Genomic DNA, 22,357 nt, shown 5'->3' with positions numbered 1-22,357 from the left:
CTCAGTGGTATGTATTTACATTTTATCCAGATAAAAGAGAAAAAGAGTAATAAAGAAAGACAAACACTGCAACACTTAAATATTACAAAAACCTTCTCAAAATCACATAGTAGTCTTATTAATAACCACTTAGCTGCAGATGGAGGTTAATTTAAGTCTCGATGGGTGGGGTTCTGGAATGTTCATTGAACTCACCCTACTGCTTTGTGTGTCGTAATGTTCTCCCCTTACACATTTAACTTTTGTGCATCAAAATAAGTAATTACAGTTTGGTTAAAATGATGCTTTCTGAATAAACATATCTACTTGCGCATCGCTGTACTGTATACTCTTCTCTTACCCATTTTTTTAGATAATTTTATGTTGTTTGGAGCTCATTTTATTATTTTTAAATTTGTTGTTTATAATAGTGAAACTGGAAAGTACTAAAACTGAAAAGTCTGACCGTTGTATAACATAGCATAACCAGAGATGAATATTTATCTTTTTCTCTTTTATCTGGATAAAATGTAAATATATACCACTGAGATAAATGCTTATTAAAGTATAACTTTTAATATGCTCAAAATATTAACTGTCCTCTCCCCTTCAAATTTTTTCATAACCTGCCTCCCCAAAAAACATGACACCATGCCTAATGATAATGGCTAGGCACGGGGCCAGTTAGTGATTCATTAATATCATCTGTTGTTCACTTGTCTTATTACAAAAAAAACCCACCCTACAAGCATTTAAGATAACACATGTGATGTTAGGTTCCTGTTAATGTCATGACAGCATTGTCTGCTGTTTTTCCCCTTCCATTGTGTTCTGCCTCTACTTTTTTGTGTCTTCTCTATTTAGATTGTAAACTACTTGGACAGGGACTGTGTTCTGATTTGTATCTAGACAGTTCCCCACATGATGGAGCACTGATTCTGCTTGAGGCCTCTAGGAGCTAATTTTATACTACCACTACTAATAATAATACAATAACAATAATAATTAATTATAATGAGCTACAAATTATGCCAAATGTACTCAGATTCAAATAGGACCGAGTTACTTTTTTTAAACAATGACTAGCTACTTCAAGACTGTTTGAAAGTATTCATACAGGGCCAGAATGGTATTTACTGTGTTGGTGTTTACACGTTTCGCTCTTCAATTTTTAGCTTTGTGATTTGTCCTACTTATTTAATGGCTAAATTATTCCTTTGGCTAAATTAACTCTCAGTATTAATTCCCATCAGTTACAGAAATACTTTCTGATGGGGGAAAATGTTATATAAGCTATATTTCTAAATGATGCTTATTGCTGGTAGCAGGCTCTCTCGAAACTCTGTGCTGCAGAGTCAATTGCTTTCAGGCTTTTAGCTTAATAGTGTTTTTTTCCTACCCCTTGTGCTTCATTTCTCAATTGGGTGTTTTGCTGGCATCTTTAAGCTAGTTTGAGGTGTTCTTATCAATCCTTGTGATTATATTTTCTTTATTATAAATTTTTCATTTAAATCCGTTTTCATTTTTGAAAGAAATTATTATTCTATATTGTTTCCATTCTTGCTCTCCTGCATTAAAATGTTATACTTAAAAAAAAAAAAAACAGTTGACACAGATAGTAGGATATTTAGTGTGTTTGTGTATGCATAGAGAATAAACATGGTTGGTTGGTTATAAAAGTTTTATAAAGATGAATTTGGGATGACTCTATTATTCATGAGATGTGAAGGCATGAGTGAGTATTCACATCTTCCCGAACAATTACTGACATCAGCATCTTTATAACACACAATCTATTCTGTATTTTTCTAGCTTTCTCTGTGAGATCATAGACCCTGAGTTCTTCCTCTTCACTCCCTTTGACAGGCAGAATGATAACTAATTACCATCTAGGAATTTTCTGTCCTCTATAGCTCTTACTTCTGTTTTTCCAATTTTATTCCTGCCTTATATAGGCCAGTGACTGCCTTAGTGTTGTCTTGCCACCATTTTCTTTCTTTAGAAATTTATTATCTGAAAGCATGGAATAAGAGAAAGCTAAATCAAAGACAATAAAAAAAACTCATCTGTACCTCTTGCAGATATTGAGGCTTTAAGTTGTTCTGTTCTCACTATGAGAAGACTATTTTACCATAAGGAGCAAGGCAGTAACTGACATGCTTTCTGGGGAGGTGTCAGGCAATCAAGACTTCTTAGCATGTTCAAAGGGAAGTAAAGCTTACTTGTGGGAACTGAGGTTGTCCCCATGCCATCTCAGAAGTAATCGTTTTCTCTGATTTTCACTATATTCATGTTTCACCAATGAACCCATCCTTCCCCTGAAGTGTTAGAATGGGTTAATGAGTCTTTCTGGCAGCTAAATCTCAAAAAGAAAACTTTGCTTGTCCTTGCAAAAAAAAAGAATTAAAAAGCCTCTGACAGCCTCTTGAGGCAGCATGATATACTTCCTGCACTTTTTCCAGTGGTCTTTGTTGAAGATGGATTATATTTTCAGAGGCATATTTTCACATCCAGGAAATAAAGTTGGTAAAGCCTTCCACAACTTTCTTAAATGGTGAAGGGAGCCAAACTATGGTTGCTGTAGATATAGGAGAAAGTTTGTTAATAAGTAAAGATACCCACTATTAATAATACTTTGAACTTGCTATAGAGCCTCTCCTACAGAGATTTCAAAGTGTATTTGAATGCTAATTAAGCCTTGCAATATGCTGATGAGGTACTATACATATGTGTTTTATTACCATTTTTGAGATTAGTAAACTGAGGCACGGAGGTTAAGTAATTTATCCTAGTGTACATAGTGACTGGCTGAGTTGGAAACAGAACCTAGGTGCCTCAGTCCCCAAACACGTTCTCTAATGGCTAGACTACCTTTGTAAGTGGTTGTTCATAACACCTTCCAATAGCCTAAGGTCAAAATTGAGAGCTTCAGACCACTTTGATTTAATTGCCTAGATATGGAGGTAAATAACTTTAACATCCAGATTTGAAATTTTGAAGTAAGATAATATCTTGGATACTTAAGTAACTTCAGTATGTACAAAATGCTAGCTATTCCCTAAAATTAATATAAAGAAGGTGAAATAATACTGTAAATATTGAGGTAACCGTATATGTTTAGATTTGGGATTTTTTTTAAGGCTGATCACTGTACCCCTTAAAATAACATATATTAGGTAAGGAAGAATGTTTGTTTAAATGTAGAATGGCTGAATAATATCAGTATTTTATTCCTACAGATCTTTGACCAGAATTCCTGTAAACCAACAAATGCGAAATGAAATAGAGAAAAATCAGAAGGTTTGCCCTTGTTCCTTGAATTATACATAAAGTGACAATCAAACTACAGCTATGGGACATTTTTGTATTAATGTAGCAACTTTTAACTGATTTCTAATAGAGGAGGAAATCATTTAAAAATGTATTCTGTTCCTAAATTTAAATAATTGATTTATTTTTCTTCACTTCTCTTGTGTTTGATTCACTAACTATGCTCTGTCCTTAGTTAATGAAAGGATATGAGGCTGGTTTGTAAGTTTGCTAAGCAACCCAACTCCCATTGAAATGAATGGGAGCTGCAGATACTTATCTTGTTGGGAAATCAGGCCATTAATATTTAAGTAAACCTTATGGGGAGGGGTTTAATCTTAATTGAACTGTTTCAAACATACATTAGTAGAATATTTAATTGCATATATACAGTGTACATTTTTCTATCAAAAAGGTCACATAATTTATGAAGCATGTACTGCATGAATTTTTGTACATAACATGCAGTTGTCCAAAAATTCCCATCTAGGTGGATTTCTAGTCTTTTGTCCATGCTTTTAAAGTGTGATCAGGTGAGAACCCCCTTAATTCTAAATGTTTCATAATACCCCTTCACTCATTATCCCAACATCATTTCCTTTATGAGCACATTGAGCAAAACCTGGGGCCAGTTTTGTTCAACATCTTTATTAATGATCTGGATGATGGGATGGATTGCACCCTCAGCAAGTTCGCAGATGACACTAAGCTGGGGGGAGATGTAGATACGCTGGAGGGTAGGGATAGGGTCCAGAGTGACCTAGACAAATTGGAGGATTGGGCCAAAAGAAATCTGATGAGGTTCAACAAGGACAAGTGCAGAGTCAGGACTTAGGATGGAAGAATCCCATGTACCACTACAAGATATGGACTGACTGGCTAAGCAGCAGTTCTGCAGAAAAAGACCTGAGGATTACAATGGATAAGAAGCTGGATATGAGTCAGCAGTGTGCCCTTATTGCCAAGAAGACTAACGGCATATTGGGCTGCATTAGTAGGATCGAGGGAAGTGATTATTCCCCTGTATTCGGCACTGGTGAGGCCACATCTGGATTATTGCGTCCAGTTTTGGGCCCCCCACTACAGAAAGGATGTGGACAAATTGGAGAGAGTCCAGCGGAGGACAATGAAAATGATCAGGGGGCTGGGGCACATGACTTACGAGGAGAGGCTGGGGGAACTGGGCTTGTTTAGTCTGCAGAAGAGAAGAGTGAGGGGGGATTTGATAGCAGCCTTCAACTACTTGAACGGGGGGATGGGGAGGGTTCCAAAGAGGATGGAGTTCGGCTGTTCTCAGTGGTGACAGATGACAGAACAAGGAGCAATGGTCTCAAGTTGCAGTGGGGGAGGTCTAGGTTGGATATTAGGAAACACTATTTCACTAGGAAGGTGGTGAAGCTCTGGAATGGGTTACCTAGGGAGGTGGTGGAATCTCTATCCTTAGGTTTTTAAGGCCCAGCTTGACAAAGCCCTGGCTGGGATGATTTAGTTGGTGTTGGCCCTGCCTTGAGCAGGGGGTTGGACTAGATGACCTCCTGAGGTCTCTTCCAACCCTAATCTTTTATTATTCTATATTTGGTGGAGGAGTTACCAGTTCTCCGCAGTATTTATCTGAGCTTTGATCATGCTTTGGGAACACAGCTTGCCTTCAGATCCTTATATCAATTTTGAATTTTCTTCTGTGAGTTTCCTTATTTATTTTAAAAATTGTCTTCAATCAAGGCACTGACTTAGTTGGCAAACTATGATGCTGTAGGTAGTATTGACATTCTTGGTACTCCCTCCCTCCCGTCCTCCTGCCTATGCTACCTCTCACTTTGGAGCATCTAGTTGAGGATGGACTGCAGACATAGAGCATTGTATCTACTCATAAAGCACTGTAGCTGGGTGAGTTGATGGAGCAATAGGCATTGCTTAACTTTTTCCAGGTGCTTTTGCACTTTGGTGTGAGGTTGGGCCTTCTGTGCTTCTCATTGTTAATAGAGGCAGGCTTTGAGCTCTTCAGTTTCTTGGTACCACACTTTGGTTCTGTACATTAGACTATTCTATATACATTTTATACCATACCCATCACCATAGTATTTTGAATGCCCAGTTTATGGTATTTTATTGATGCAGTTCAATTCTTGATGCACCTTTACACTTCTTCATTTTAAAAATTGTATTAAGTACCATTTCTCTTTCAGATGGAGAATGAAAAACACCCTGGGGCTGCTTTAGGTAGCCTAAATATAATCTTTGTGTTGCTAATGAAGAGACATGATTACAGTGCCTTCTGCCTGAGTAAAGATTATGGTTGTCTGCAATGTAAGATATGTGTCTGCAATGTAAGATGTCGCTCTGCACTTTCAGGTCTTTCAAAGAATGTACCTGAGAACCTTCTGTAAGGCGCTGGCTTGTCCGCAGCCCTTAACGGACCCACTGCCATACTGAGCATCTCATTGTAAACAATTTTATTTTCCAAACATAAGCAAAAACAACAACCCAGTTCCTTAGCCCATCCTGGACTACAGCTCCCAGAAGATTTTCCCCTTTCCTTTCACTCCCTCCTGCTTCACGGCCTCTAGCAGGATTCTTCTGTGCTCTTTTAAATGAGCACTGTCTCCCAGAACTTTCTCCCTGGATGCCCTTCTCTTCTCCTCCTCCCGGTTCCCACTGCTTCCCCTCCCAGAGGACTTTGGCAGCCACTCCCAGGGCACTTCCTGTTGCTCTTCCTTCTTGATCATCCCCCTTTCTTACTGAAAGCCTGGATGTTTATAGCCCCAGCCAGGTGCTGCCCTGCCTCTTAATTGCACCTGTTCTAGCACAAGGGAGCTGAAACTACTTCATTTCAAAGGACTAGTCATTCTCTACTTCAAAGTAACATCCAGTCTTGATGTTTAAAGCTGGTTGTTACAAATTCCTGTCAGCCTGATTTAGTGTAGGTCCAGTGAAAAGATAAACCCAACGTCAGCATTCCCATGTGTATAGAGTCCTGCAAGAACTGATTGCATTTGTGTCACTGGGACACATCAGCACTGTCTTCTGAGTGTTAAACAAGACATCATCTCCAAAATTCTGTGCTCAATCTGTGCTAAGAGGGGAACAGTTGTCACCTGATTCCCAGCTGACATTGTTCTTGGCTTGACAGCCATCTCTTTAAGCAGTGACTGTGTGATATTTGATTCTAAGAGGCTATAGCAAGAGTTATTGCATAATCTAATGACCTCTATCATTAGATTGTTTTTGCAACAACCTTAATCCCAAAAAACAACATCCTCATATTAGGCAAGTTGGAATGCACAGCATTGTGGAAGTTTTGGTGACATCAGCAATGAAATCTGTGACCTGTACCATAGCACATGATGCACATCCCATCCCAGTTACCAATGGAACTTACTGTGACAGTAGTATTAGCACAGCTGATGTCAATGCTTGTTCTACCTGCACTGACCCTTCTACCACCCATGTTGATGCAGCTACGTACAAACTTTTTTGGGAATCAGGAGGAAAATTGCTGAAGATGAGCACAGAGAGGAACTCTACTTAAATTCTGAGGAGATTGATAACTCTTCAGCAACTATTTCCATATGAGAAGAGGACAAGAGTAATGACTTCCCTGGAGGATACAAACTTTCTCCACTTCCTGGAACTGAAGACTAAAGTTTCCGACTTGATTCTGATTCACGAACAAAAAATCAAACTCAATAAAAATAGAGCTAAGGTTGAAAATAAGTTTTAATGAATTTCAGCTAATACTCCAAAACAATATTATTTCCTTTACAAAAATTCTGTTTGCACCTTTAAAAGCCCAAACCTGGGCATGTTTGGAAATTAACAGCTAACAATTCAGCCTCTTTCCTACTAGGCATACCCCATCATCACACTCTCATTACAACTGACTTAAACTGCTCATCCAAACTTAACATTGTACCTTAAAACTTACAAAAAATATGCAAAAGCCAAAATAACTAGTTACTGAATTCAGTATCTAGTCAGTTTATACTTAGAAGTACTTAAAAATAATTTTAAGTATTTTTCTTACAGAGCTGTGTTCATATGGATGTAAGCAGTATGTAGTCCTTCAGTTTAGCCCTCCCACTGCATTCCCTGGCCTCTTTTTTTTATAATCCTCATTTAATGAGCTTCTAGTTAACACCATCTTTGTTTGACTGAAAGAGATTATGGAATCCATATTGTTTATAATATATATTTGTAATTTCCCTAACACTTTTCTCTCTTACCCAAAAGTAGTAAATGGCACCATTTCTCAACAAAATAAATAAATTTGGGGTTTTAGTTTAGTTTTAGTTATGCAAAAACAAACAAAAAGCAACCAACCATCAAATAAAAACACCTCCCCCATTCAGAAGAATTAAAAAAAAAACCAAATATGAGCAAATAAAAAATACCCATCTGGAATTAACTGACGAGGATAATTTAAAGGAAGGGCCAGTAAAACATCAATACTACAGCATATAACTTTAAAATAATAAAAAAAATAAATTCTTTTGCATGAATAAAAGTTAGGCAACTTTCTAAACATCACCATTACAGTGCATTAAATTGTCATGCAACTTCTTGAGCTACAGTGCATCCATCTAGCAGCAGGGAAGATATGATCTCATGCTGTGCATAACTGAATGATTCCCTTCTCAGATAATGGAAGTTGAATAGAAAATGTAATGAGAGGAAATGACTAAAACATATTAAAGGTTGAAAACCATATGATGATTAAATGTAGTCAAAATGTAAGAGTCTGTACTAAGGACTGCTGTATGTGAATGATTCAAAATACCTGTTAAATACAACACATCTGCAAGTGCAGTAATTTGCCAACTATATGACTAGACGTTCTTCTTTTAGTATTGTTCGTATCAAACCCCACTTAATGCCCTGAAAGGGCATAGGTGTCCCTTCCACTCTGTGGACTTGATTAGAGAGCTGCATAATGGAACCACTGCCTGTGTACATCTGGGGAATTGGGTGTCTGCACCTTTTAAATCAGTATCTGGTGTCAGGAAGGCCTGCATCTTGGTCCCTGCACTCTTTTGTTGGGCAATGGACTTCATGCATTCCGTCAGGTCCATAGGCATTAAGATTGGTGATATCTCTTAATGAGAAAGGCCTTGACTATGTTGATGACATTGCTCTTTTGGTATAGACCCCCGACAGGTTTCACAAGGCACTCCAGCAAATGGAGGAGGGGTTAGCTAAGATTGGCCTCCATGTTTCGTAGTCAAAGACAAAGCTGCAAAATCTAGGACCAGGTCCACCAGTGACTCCAATCTCTTTGAACAATGAAACAGCAGTCTCCAGCTTTTGCTGTTTGGGTTCTGTACTCACCAGTTCCTCCAACTCTCACACGGAGGTTCTCCATTGGATTGGCATCGCAGCATCTGCCATGGGTCATTTACAATGAATATGGAATCAACATCATCTCAGCTCAACAACCAAGTTCAGGACCTATTCAAGCTGTATCCTCCCCATACTGTTGTATAGCTGCAAAACCTGGACACTACGCCGCTCAGACTGGGCAAAGCTGGAGGCTTTTCCACACAATATGCCAATGCATAAAGTGGAATGACTTCATTTGTAATGCAGATGTTTATGGTCACTCCGGTCTACAAACTACCGGGGCCCTTGTCCTCAGACAGCGCCTTATGTTTTTTGGACATGTCATGGGAATGCCACAAGACGTTCCAGTGAACGCTGTTCTCCAAGTGGCTTGTAACATCCGTGATAAAATTCCACCAACCAAGAGCTAATATTTTTTTAGAAAGGGATCATGAAGCTCTAGCCCATTTGATATTGAACATATTCTCACTGACCAGCTTGGAAAGGCCCAGGGATTTATGTTTTCAGAAGGCTACTGAAATAATTTGCATGAAGGATAATTTTTTGAATTATCTGGCTCCAAAGGAGAGCTGGGGATTCTGCCATAAGGAGAAGATACAGACTGAGAGATGAATTGCCGCCCAGCTCCAGGCATGAGGAGAGGATTAAAGACAAAGGCCTGGTCTACACTAGGAAATTAGGTCAGTATTACTATGTTGCTCACGGGTGTGAAGAATCCACACCCCTGAGTGACGCAGTTAAAACAACCTACACCTAGTGTAGACAGCTCTCGGCTGATGGGCGAATTCTCCCATTGACCTAGCTACTGCCTCTTGGGGAGGTTGAGTACCTATGCTGATGGGAGAATCCCTCCTGTTGGTGTGGGTAGCACTTCACTGAAGTGGCGCAGCTGCAGCAACTGAAGTGTAGACAAGCCCTTAGAGAGACCTCTGAGGGAACTGGGAACAGAGCATAGAGGGCAGACTTTAGAGGAATCCTAAAAGCCAGAATACTTTTTATTTCGGACTTTTCGTTATGATCTTTTTTGTAAGAGTTTTTGTAATAAACCATCCCTAAGAAGGGTATTATTGAATTAACAGTCAAGAGTGCCTAAAATAATTATCTTCCTCAGAAGGCTGACTGAGGCAGCACATATAGCTCCATTGTAATTCAGCAGAGGTGGCACACTATGAAAGTGCCCCACTGAAAAACAAAGCTGTCCCCGTTGCTTAATATCAGCATAGGAGGAAATTGCAGACACATAAAATCCCATATTTTTGGGAATCCTCCATGAGTTTTACAGCAGTTGATGATAATTTTCAAGTTCTATCCCTGTTGGGAAGATACAGTTACTATAAAGTAAACAATAACAGCAGTCAAAAAAGGAGTTCAGCGTCCTTCAGCCTATTCACCCAAGGGCATATAAGTGTCCAAGCATTTAAATGGTAATATTACTATGCCCAAGCAATTTATAATTTAATCTTTTATAAATGAATAAAGAAATTAAATGTGAAAATCTGTGCAATGCAGTGTTAAGTCTGTATGGTTAAAATCACAAAGGCATGAAATGTACATTTTTCAATAATAACTCAAATGTATTGTACATATATAGCGTATGTTTCTAAAACTATTTTTCTGGTTAAGGGATATTGCCTTGCATATGTTTACAAGGAGTCCCTCTGCACTAGGGATAAACTCAGGCATGGCACAGTTTAATTTTATCCTGTCTCAGGGACTACCCCCTCTGTGCTCCTCTAGGAGATGCCATGTCATGTCTCCACTGTACACGGGTCGGTGGAAGGGTTAGCTAACCCAAGAAACAGTACTATTCCAAGAGATGATGGAGCTGAGAGAAGGATTTTGTGTCTCCTACTCAGGGCTTCTGTTAAATGCTGACAATCTAGCTCTTAACTTTGCATTTCCTGAGTCTGTGGTTATAACTATGCTGTCTCAAAAGGACCCTGCCATCTTGAAACTAGTCAATATAACTAAAATGAGGTAACTTGGTTAGCTAATTTTGGGTAAGTTGACTAGCTTCCGAGCCCCGTCTGCACATTTTCAGAATACATTTTGACCAAATTTTCCTACTTCTTACTTCTTTATTGCAGTATGAAAGAATCACACAAATGGAGTAACTTGCATAGAAAAGGGTTCCAATTGGTTTTCTATTAGAATGCAGACACACCTCTTATGCACCAGCAACAGGCAGCAGCTTTTCTCCCTTTACATGCCTGATTTTGGTTCTCCTTGCTCCTCTGGTGGGGACTGAGCCATATCTCAGAGACCCCTGCTGACCCTCATGCTTTCCTGCTCTGGTCCTGAATTTTTGTGAGTGGGGATTGTCATCTTGGGGGTAAGACTCTTTTTTTGTCCTTGTTGATTTTCCTATCCCTGGCTTGTTGCCAGCAACTGTAGAGAGGCTGTGGAATAGGACATCTGTCCCCTTTTCAGAGCCCAAATATCTTGCTGGTCCTGAGAAAAGGCTGAGGGGCACGCCTTCTCTTATTTGTCCCCGCCCTTCCAGCCTAGTATCAGGCAGATTTTTCTCATTCATAGTTAGAAAGCATGTGTGGTAGCCCCCATTCAGCTGCTACTATCCTTTCTGGTTGCTAAATTTGTCTCTTTTCTCAGTTCAGTATGGCGTATCTTCTCCCTTTGTGATCTAGGCCCATGTGGGTGAGTTGCATTGCCTTCACTAGTATCAGGTGTCCACCAGGAGGAGTGTAAGGGAGCACTCCAGCTATATGTAGAAGTCTGACAGTGATAGAGGAGCTCACTTTCTCCCCTTTTCAGAATGCTATTGCTCCCCTACCCCATGCCTAGTTTTGGAAGTGAAGAAATGTTCTCTTGCCCGGTGGTTCCTCTTGCTCCATTTCCATGTAATTTTCCCAGGGAAAAAAAGAGCTATCCACATCACACAAAACTCAGAGCAGCTTCTCTGCTGTTGCTGTTAAATACCCTCTTGTAGAGCTAGGGATGTATGTCTGAGCTCCCTCCAGAGCAGCACAGGAGTGTGATGTCATGTGTAGTTCATGAGACAGGAAGTGCAACTGATTATTAACCACAGCAACTGCATAGTAAGTGCTGTCAAATGCATAAAGGAAACAAATCGGGGGAAACATGGAAAAATAGTTTTTCTTTAACTTTTTACAGTTCTGGTGATTTCTGGTACCTGTAATATTAGAAGGTAACAATTCTTTATACAGAAGTGTGTTTTTAAGTTTGACCTTGTCTCGTAAATGTTGCAAAACACAGTGTTTTGCATTTTGTAATATAGAGGCTAACATCTGAAGAAGCTGCCCTTCAGTGTTTATATGCTACTCCTGAGTGACGATTCAGTAGTATGCAACAAAGGTGGGGTTTTGTTTGCTTTTGTTAGTTTGGGGAGAAAATGGCATGGATAGTTTTTGAAGAATTAAGTGCCACTTTCCTATATTGCTGAGAAGTATCAATTTTCTAACAAGAAACATTAAGAATATTTTATCATGTATATATTATAAAACCAGTGTAAACCACATTTTATGTTTTCTATAGCTTTTTCATTTGTTATAGCATTCAAAATATGTAAAATTGTGTTTATAACAGGATTTTGTCTATTTTTTCTGCCAAAATTCTGGTGAAAAGATTTTTTTTTTTAATTATGGAGATCAGATTTTCTATGTATTCCACAAAATTTGCAGGTATTGTAGTAGGATTTACTTTAAGTTCTAAATAAGTTTTTGTTTTATTGTTGGCATTTATCTTAGAAAACTAGCAATTTTTCCACTTTCCCTTTCAAGCATTTCCATGAAATACTCGGAATTCAGCCTGGAGAAGCACGTTTATTTCTAAATGGTCTTCCTATTGACCTCGATTTTCATGATCCATTTAGGTAAGAATTTCATTATTAAATTTATAAGTTCTACAGTTTGTAGAATTAACAGGTTTTTTTGTGTTCACAATGTTAGATAATATTCTGTGTTCCATACTTTGAGATGTATCAAATTTATAACTCCAGTATTACAATTCAGATTCTTGTAGAGTATATATGAAATACAAGTGACATGGCTTTGTATGTGAACATTTTATGGTAATATATGATAGTATTTTCTCTTGGAAGATCTTGTTTACAGATGGGACAACTTGCTATGTAAACTGAAAATAGAGAATGGAAGGAATACTGTATGCATATGTAAAACAGGTGTAGAAAGTGTTTATTTTTTTTTAAAGATAAATTACATGCATTCTCCTCGTCATAATTTTTAGAAAGTTAAGGTAGTCAGCTAGGAGTGACATTTTGTATCACATTAAGCTTCTTTAGAGAGATACGGTGGGTGAGGGAATATCTTTTATTGGACCACTTATTGTTTATTAAGCTTCATTGACAGAAGCATTGTAAGGCTTATTTTTTATTTTATTGTGTTTGATTGAAGATTTTTTGGATGTCTGAAATAAGCCTTTTTGAACATCACAAATATTATTTTTTTCCAGTCAGTATAGTTCCAAATAGTGACCCCATGCTGCCTTTTGTGTCTTTATGAGGGACATACAAAGGAGAGGTGCAGTGTCTGTCATTATTTCAAGAAAAGAATGAAGGTCTTCAGAAATCTGCCCCTCATACACCTCATAGAGCTGGCAGTGAGGCCTATCTCAGCCCCAGGACCCCCAGTATGCCCTGCTGCCTGCCCGCAGATGTTTCAGACAGAAGCCTAGACTCAGATTCTTCTTCACAGAGAAAGAGGAGTCAGTCTTCTTTTCCAGGGTCTCCCCTGAATCAGGATCCATAAGATAGACTACAGCCACTTGAAATCAAAGAAGGGTTCCTCTTGTTCTTCACAAAAAGACTTGGAACATCATCAGGACTCTTCAGGTATTCAGGGTAGAGCTGGGCCTTCAATCTGTCTCTCCCTGGTCCTGCAGCAGGGAAATACCAGTACTGTGCTGTCAATTCTGGTACCAACAGACTGTGTTTTGGCATTAACATTGTTAGTACTGACAACAGCAAAAGCTTATGAGGCAGCTAAGGAATTTGATCTGCCTTCCATCTCAAACTCTCCTGTAGTACAGGAGTCCACCACTGTGGCAGTGGCTTCCGCTGTCCTGGGCCTGTCTGGCTCCTCAGTTCTGGTGCAGAGACTGTTAGCCGTGCCAGTATCGGTACCAGTTAACTAATGTGGCACAGATTTGGCCCCAGGACCATCTTCAGCACCAGCACACACAATGTCAGCACTAGTATGACCTTCGACCTCAGTACTGGTTGTTCTCTCTGGCTCGGTGTTTGTGGCCTTGCTACTGGAATGTTCGTTGTAGTGGGTACTGATTACAGTTTATACCTTGGCACTGACTACAAGGTCTTTCCGCAGCTACATTATCAACATCAGTACTATAGAGGATCAATTTACAACGCCATACCCTCGATGTCTTGGGATGCATTTGTGGTACTGTCTACCATCCCTGACTCAGTATCGATGTTGGCGTCTTCACAATGGGCTACAAATAAGTCAGGTCAGTTAGTGGCCTCATCTGGTCTGGCACCCCCTAATACCAACTGACTACTTTGACAGCTCATCGCAGTTGGGTTCAGTGGCTGTCTTGGAACTGCTGGGGTGTTTCCCGAGCCCCCAGGTTTTGATCACTGGTTTAGTCAAGGGGAAGGTTGCCAGAATGTTTGGCAAAGCAGTTTCCAGAGCCACCTAGATTGGAAGCACACAGAGAAACTATTGCCCACGAGCAGTCAGTGATGCAGGAGTAACCAGTTGTACCACAGGAGGATCCATTGACTACTGTTAGCCTGACTTCCTCACCTGTCGACTCAATGATCCCACACTATTCTCCGGTTCCAGAGGATTTTAAGCCTTATCAGGTCCTGCTGAGGAGACTGGCCAAGGCTTTAGGCATTCAATCTGAGCTTGTGCAAGAGAGCACTCAAGCTTTTGAACATTTTCCAGGTGGCTGCCTCAAGAGGGTAGCCCTCCCAATTAATGAGGCTCATCTAGAACTGGCAAAGACCTTATGACACATACCAGCCTCCTTAGGTCCTAGAGCTAATCACACAGGTAACAGTATTGTGGCCCACTGCAAGACTTCAAGTGTTTTTATTCCCATCCTGCCTCAAATTCCCTGCTAGTTGTGTCTGCCAATGAGAGATCACATCAGGGGAGACTTAAATAAACCCTCAAAGAAAAAGAGCCAAAGAGACTCTTGTTTGGGAGAAAAAAATATTCCAACTCCTCTCTGCAGATGCAGATAGCAAACCATTAGGTGCTGTTAGCTAAATACAACTTTGTAAACTGGGAAGCAACGTCAGGAAGGAATATAAGGCTTTCCTGGTAAAAGGTTGTATGGTAGCCAAGACGTTGCTCCAGTCTGTGCTTGATGCAACTTCTTGTAGAGGTTGTTCTCTGCTATAACAATGAGGACAGCCTCACGGTTACAAAACTTGGGCATAGCCTTGGACCTCCAGCAAACCAGGAAGGACGTCTCATTTGTTGGTCAGTTTTTGTTTTTGTATACAACTGATGAAACTACATTCATTTAAAGACTCTTGTACTACACTTCGTTCATTGGGATTCTATGCAGACCCCTGCAGCTATAGTATCAACATCAGTACTAGAGAGGATCTTTATACCCACCAAGGCAGTATAATTTTTCAAGAAGAAAGCACAAATCACAGAGAAGGAGGCCCTTCTGCTCAACACTGCCAGCTTGTTCTCCGTCAGCTGTGAGTATGCAGCCCATGTGAGTTCTCCTTTGAGGACAGCAATACATCATTGGTGATCTTTCTGCTCACCATTTCACATCCCCATTTAGGGACAGAGTATCCCATTTCCTCAGTGCTTAGGAAGACATAATGTCAGAAAAATGGGTCCTAAGCACTATGAGGTTGGGATATTCTATCCAGTACCTCTCCACCCCCTTTTCCCTCCCATCTATCCTGTCCCTTTTCATGGACCCATCTCATGAGTCATAGCTCCTTCAAGAAGTTTGGACTTTGCTCAGTGTAGGAGCCATAGAAGAAGTTCCCATTCAACATGGTAGAAAGAGGTTTTACTCACGAGACTTTCTTGATCTCCAAGTCCAAGGGGGGGTCTGAGACGCATACCTTCAAAATCTCAACAAGATGATCAAGTATATAAGATTTCACAGGGTTTCTCTAGCATCGATCATTCCTTCCCTAGATCACAAGGACTGATTTGTGGTCCTCAATCTCCAGATACCTATTTCTACGTGGCAGTACAGACGAGTTCTAGGAGGTTTCAGAGTTTTGTAGTACAAGGCCAACACTATCAGTACAGAGTCTTTCCCTTTGGCCTGTCCTTGGCCCCACCAGTATTCACTAACTGTATGGTGGTGGTGGCCTACTTGAGGAGAAAGGGAGTATAAGTAGTCCCATATCTAGATGATTGGTTAGTGTGATGCAGATCCAAACATCAGGTTCTTCACCAAGTCTAGTTTATCATCTTTCTCTTAGATTGTCTGGGACTCTTGTTGCACAAAGAAAAATCCACAGTAGTCCCAACAGAGAAAATTGAGTTCACTGAGGCCCTATTTGAGTCTATGAACATGATGGTTTTTCTCCCTCAAGACAGATTTCAGATCATTTATCAATTATCTCACACTCGCTAGTCATACCCTACTTCTGTGGTCTGAGTATGGCTAAGGTTACTAGGCCACATGGCCTCATGCAGTTAAGTGACCCAGTGTGCCCGGCTGCACCTGTGCATCATTCAAGGGTGGATGAAGTCAGTCAGTTAACCAAGCGGACACCCCTCAGACAAGTTGGTTTGGGTTCCTCCTGTGGTCCTACGTTCCCTAAAGTGGTGGATGGATCAGAACAACATATCTGGAGATGTACCTTTTTATCACCCCCTTCCTTCCAAGATAATCATTACCGATGTCTCTCTGATAGGGTGAGATCCTTACCCAGTGGTTTGTGACCTCCGAGCATTATGGACAGAGCATGAATTGACTCTTCATATAAATGAGAACAGCAAAGCAAAGACACTGGACTTCAAAAAGGTGGACTTCAACCAACTAAGAGAAATAGTAGGCAAGGTCCCATAGAGACACCAGTTAGGAAGAAAAGGAGTCGAAGGGGGCTGACAGTTCCTAAAAGATGTAATATTAGAGGCTCAGCATCAAGCTGTTCCAATGCAGTGGAAAGATAAGAAGAGCCATAGGAGGCCAATTTGGTTGCACAAGGAGGTTTTTAGCTATCTGAAAACCAATGGGGATATGTACAGGAAATTGAAAGAGAGGCATATCACTAAGGAAGTATATATGAGAATAGTACGAGCATGTAGGGACAAAATCAGGAAAGCCAAGGCAAGGAATGAGTTACAACTGGCTAGAAATGTAAGAGACAACAAGAAGGGGTTCTACAAGTATGTCAGACAAAAAAAGAAAGATCAGGGATGGTGTGGATCTGCTGCTCAATGGAGAAGATGAGCTAGTAATGGAAGATAAGAAAGCGGAGCTGCTCAATGCCTGCTTTGCTTTATAACATGTAACCAGATGACTAATGAAGTTATCATAGACAATAAAGGGGAAGGGATGACTTGCGTGCTATCAGGATAAGTAAAGAATGAGTCAAAGATCTTCTGACTAATTTGAATGAGTTCAATCAGCAGGGCCTGATGCTATTCACTCCAGGGTGCCGAAGGAATTAGCTGAAGAAATCTCAGAGCCACTGGCAATAATATTTGTAAACTCATGGATGACAGGAGAGGTCTGGAGAAGGGCTAATGTAGTGCCCATCTTTTAAAAAGAGGGAAAAGGAGGAACCAGGGAACTATAGACCAGTCAGCCTGTCCCCAATACCTGGGAAGCTACTAGAACAATGTATAAAGCACTCAGTTTGCAAATACCTGGAGTATGAAGTGGTGATCACTAGCAACTAGCATGGATTTACTAAAAACAAATCATACCAGCTTGATTTTATTATTTGAAAAGGTAACTGGTTTGGTGGACTTGGGGAATGTGGTGGACGTAATATTCCTGGACTTTATTAAGGCTCTGACACAGTCCCCCATGACATTCTCATATGTAAGCTGGAGAAATGCGAGCTCAGCAGAACTATCATTATGTGAATACATAATTGGTTAAACAACTGCAAACAAAGAGTAACTATTAATAGAAAGATGCTGAATAGGAAGGAGATCTTAAATGAGGTTCCACAGGAATCTGTTCTGGGTCAGATGTTATTTAACATCTTTATTAATGACTTGGATGTAGGAATAGAGAGCATACTGATCAGATTTGCAGATGACACAAAGCTGGGGGGGTGCAAACACTTTGGAGGATAGAACTAACATTCAAAGAGATCTTGTTAAATTGGAGAACTGGGTTATAAACAACAAAATGAAATTCAACAAAGACAAATGTAAGGTGCTACGTGTAGGGAAGAAAAACAAAATGGACAAATACAGAATGGGGGATAACTGGCTTGGCAACAGCACTTCTGAGAAGAATCCAGGAGTTGTAGTGAATCACAACCTCAACAGGAGTCAACAATGCGATGCTGTTGCAAGAAAAGCAAATGCAGTTTTGGGTTGCATTAACAGAGGCATAGCATGCAAGTCATGGGAGGTGGTAGTACCATTTTACTTGGCACTGGATAGGCCTCAGCTGGAATACTGTGTCGAGTTTTGGTCACCACTGCATAGAAAGGATGTAGAAAAGCTGGAAAGGATCCAGAGGTGAGTGATAAAGATGATCAAATAATTGGAATGCAAGCCATCTGAGCAAAGGCTGAAGGAACTGGGTATGTTTAGTTTGGAAAAGAGGAAATTAAGGAGGGACATGATAGCAATCTTCAAATACTTGAAAGTTTGCCATAAAAAAGATGGGGAAAAATTTGTTCTCTCTTGTCACAGAGGAAAGGACAACAGGCAATGGGTTCAAACTACATCATTGTAGATTTAGAGTAAATCTCAGGAAAAACTTTCTAACTGTAATAAAAGTAGGACAATGAAACAAACTGCCTAGGGAAGTCATGGAATCTCCTTTACTGGAGATTTTCAAAAAGAGGCTGGATAGCTGTCTGTCTTGGATGGTTTAGACACAACAAATCCTGCATATTGTTAGGGGGTTAGACTAGGTCAGTGGTTTTCAACCTTTTTTCATTTGTGGCCCCCTAAATTTTTTCAAATGAAGGTGTGGACCCCTTTGAAAATCTTAGACATAGTCCGTGGACCCCAGGGATCTGCAGACCACAGGTTGAAAACCACTGTTTTATGTAACAACAACCTTTCATGAACCTATTAGACATAGTCTGCGGACTCACAGGTTGAAAACTTCTGTACTAGATGACCTTTGCGGTCCTTCTAACCCTATGATTCTGTGGTTCTATAATTATATGTCCTCAAGCTCTGGGCAATTCACAACGCTTGCCATGCTTTTCTCCTTCAGATCACGGGCTTATTGGTTCAGCTATTGACTGACAATACAACCGCCATGTACTACCTAAACAGACAGGGAGGGGTATGCTCAGATCGGTTTTGTCAGAAGCCATGAATCTGTGGGATTTTTGCGTCAGGAAAGGCATTGCTTCTATTGCCGCTCACTTAACTGGCTCCCAGGATCAGTTGGCTGATCATCTCAGCAGGAGATTCTCAGAATCACAAATGGTCCCTCAAGAATATCATGCTCAGGTCCATCTTCCAAGTCTGGAGTATTCAGTCAATCAACCTGTTTGCAATAAAAGACAAGAAATGCTGTCAGTTTTGTTGATGAATGGATCACAGTTCAGATTCACTGACCAACACCTTTCTTCTGTGATGAGGATTGAGTCTCATGGATGCCTTTACCCCCTAATCCTCGCCCCACAAGTGATCCTCAAATTGAAACGAGCACACCAAGTTAATTCTTATCATGCCAGTTTAGTCAAGATAGTGCTGGTTCTTGGATCTTCAGGCTCTTGACTCACCTTCCAGATCTTCTGTCCCAGCAACCTGAATGGGAGCTGCATCTGGAACCCAACAGTCTGCAACTCATGGCTTGGCTGTTGATTGATTAAATCAAGTTGAGAAGGACTGCTCAGTGGCAGTTCAGGAAATATTGCTTAATATGAGAAAGCAGTTCACTAGATCCACTTATTTGGCTAAGTAGAAATGTTTTTCAGTCTGGCCCACTTTTCAGGGAATACATCCAGCAGAAGCTAAGATTCAAAACATTTTAGAGCACCTGTTCCTTCTCAAATCCTTGGGTCTTTCTCTAAGTTCCCCGAGAGTCCATTTAGCAGTGATCTCAGCTATCCAGCCATTGAGAGATCCTTTTTTCCAACCTCATGGTCACTAGATTACCATTTAGTATATAGCATTTTTTTTCAAAACAGGCCTTGCATAATTGTTAAAAGCATTGTATCATTATTCAATGTGATTAATGGATTTTTCCTAGTTGAATAAATGTAATGTGTGTTTAGTACTTTCTTTAATATAAAAAAACTTTAATATATTTGGAAAAAAGTTTACTGTACCTTATTTTTCAGATAAATTGGGAATTTTGGATTTTGTGATTGACAAAGCTGTTACTTCTCCATTTGTTTCCTGTGACAAACAGCTTGCCTTAACCATTGCTACTCTGCAGAAAAATGTATAAACATAGTTACAATAGTGGCTTAATGCTTTTTGGAAAGGGGTTTAAAATAATAGCTATTTATTTTTTAATTTAGTTTCAAGCATTTCATTGCAGAAGGAAGGCATTTTTGGGAACATTTTTAATACTAAAAGTATCCCTTTCTTCCTCAAACTTTTGGAATATGTTTTCCTGAATATGTCATTATAAAGACTTATATGTATAACTTGTTTTCTGTTTTAATACAAAGTATTTTGGAAACTCTTAAACTGGAAGGAAAAGTGCTTCATGGGCTTCATGACCTTGGAATCAAAGAGAAGGCCTTCAGCAAATTTATGAGATTACAGATCCATCCTGTGGATGACAGTTGTTCATTAGATATTCGTCACTCTTCGATAATAGTGAGTAGCCAAATAACTACTTAGTTTTAAATTTTGCTGGTGACAAAATTTGCTAGTTTGTATTTTTGAGTTGTATGTCTTTTTCTTACATATTTTCTGTTCTGTCGGCAATTGCGTTGAAATTACAAGTGAAAAACATTAAATGTCAGTAAACAATGGAAAAAATTTCAGGGTAAGGGACGATATCTGTCTATATAGCATAGACATGTACATGTTACCTCAGGATAGAATGCAGAGATAAAATTTCTAGGCACCATTAATGACTGCTTCTTCGAGCAGCTAGTTCTGGAACTCACAAGGGGAGAGACAAGTCTTAATTTAGTCCTAATTGGTGCACAGGATCTGGTCCAAGAGGCGAACCACTTGGTAATAGAGATCATAATGTAATTAAATTTAACATCCTTCTAGGGGGGGAAATATCAAAGAAACCCACCACAGAATCATTTAACTTCATAAAGGGGAACTACATGAAAATTAGGAGGCTAGTTAAATGGAAATTAAAAAGCCAAAAGAATGAAATGCCTGCAAGCTGCATGGGAACTTTTTAAAAACACCATAAAAGAGGCTCAAACTGTATGTTTACCTGAAATTAAAAAAAACAATAACACAGAAGCGGTAACTGGACCAAAATAATGCACCCATGGCTAAACAACAGAGTAAAAGAGATGGTGAGAGACAAAAAGACATCTTTTAAAAATTAGAAGTCAAATCCTACTGAGGAAAATAGAAAGGAATATAAATTCTGACAAGTCAAGTGTAAAAGTACAATAAGACAGGCCACAAAAGAATTTGAAGAGCAACTACCAAAACTAACAGCATTTTTTTAAGTACATCAGAAGCAGGAAGCCTGCAAAACAATCAGTGCGACCATTGGACAATGGAGGTGCTAAAGGAGCACTGATAAGATAAGGCTGTTGCGGAAAAGCTAAATGAATTCTTTGCGTCAGTCTTTACTGCAGAGGATGTGAGGAAGATTCCCACACCTGAGCTATTCTTTTTAGTTGATAAAGCTGAGGAACTGTCCCAGATTCAGTTGTCAATAGAGGAGGTTTTGGAACAAATTGATAAATTAAACAATAGTAAGTCACCAGGATCAGATGGTATTCACTGAAGAGTTCTGAAGGAACTCAAATATGAAAATGCAGAACTACTAACTGTGGTGTGTTATTGCTTCAATCAACCTCTGTTCCAGATGACTGAAAGATAGCTAATGTAACGTCGATTTTAAAAAAAGGGCTCCAAAGGCAGTCTTGGTAATTATAGCTCAGTTAGCCTATCTTCAGTAGCAGGCTAATTGGTTGAAACTACAGTAAAGAATAGAATTGTCAGATATCTAGATGAACATGATTTGCTGGAGAAGAGTCAACATGATTTTTGTAAAGGGAAATCATGCCTCACCAATCCATTAGAATTCTTTGAGGGGGTCAAAAGATGTGTTAACAAGGGTGATCCAGTGGATATAGTGTACCTGGACTTTCAGAAAGCCTTTAACAAGGTTCCTCACCAAAGGCTCTTAAGCAAAGTAAGGAGTCATGGGATAAGAGGGAAAGTCCTCTCATGAATCAGTGTCTGGTTAAAAGTTAGGAAACAAAGGATAGGAATAAATGGTCCGTTTTCACAGTGAAGAGAGGTAAACAGCAGGGTCCTCTAAGGATTTGTACTTGGACCTGTGCTGTTCAATATATTCATAAATGATCTGGAAAAAGGGGTAATCAGGAAGTGGCAAAGTGTGCAGATGATACAAAATTACTCAAGATAGGTATGTCAAAAGTTGACTGCAAAGGGTTACAGAGGGATCA

At 39.7% G+C, this 22,357-nt stretch overlaps 1 protein-coding gene across 1 annotated transcript in view; it reads left to right on the top strand.

The window, feature by feature from the left end:
• The window catches only part of UGGT2 (UDP-glucose glycoprotein glucosyltransferase 2), a 277,888-nt gene that overhangs the window by 91,420 nt on the left and 164,111 nt on the right, over positions 1-22,357 (top strand). Inside the window, exons 10-12 of the mRNA XM_026663613.2 lie at positions 3,219-3,279; positions 12,384-12,475; positions 20,408-20,558. Coding sequence (XP_026519398.1) covers positions 3,219-3,279; positions 12,384-12,475; positions 20,408-20,558 — 304 coding nt within the window. The remainder of the gene's footprint in view (positions 1-3,218; positions 3,280-12,383; positions 12,476-20,407; positions 20,559-22,357) is intronic.

This window comes from Terrapene carolina, unplaced genomic scaffold, assembly GCF_002925995.2.
Source record: "Terrapene carolina triunguis isolate 2854851 unplaced genomic scaffold, T_m_triunguis-2.0 Scaffold21, whole genome shotgun sequence".
Classification (NCBI taxonomy): domain Eukaryota; kingdom Metazoa; phylum Chordata; order Testudines; family Emydidae; genus Terrapene; species Terrapene triunguis.
This window is presented reverse-complemented; position numbering and strand designations above follow the sequence as displayed.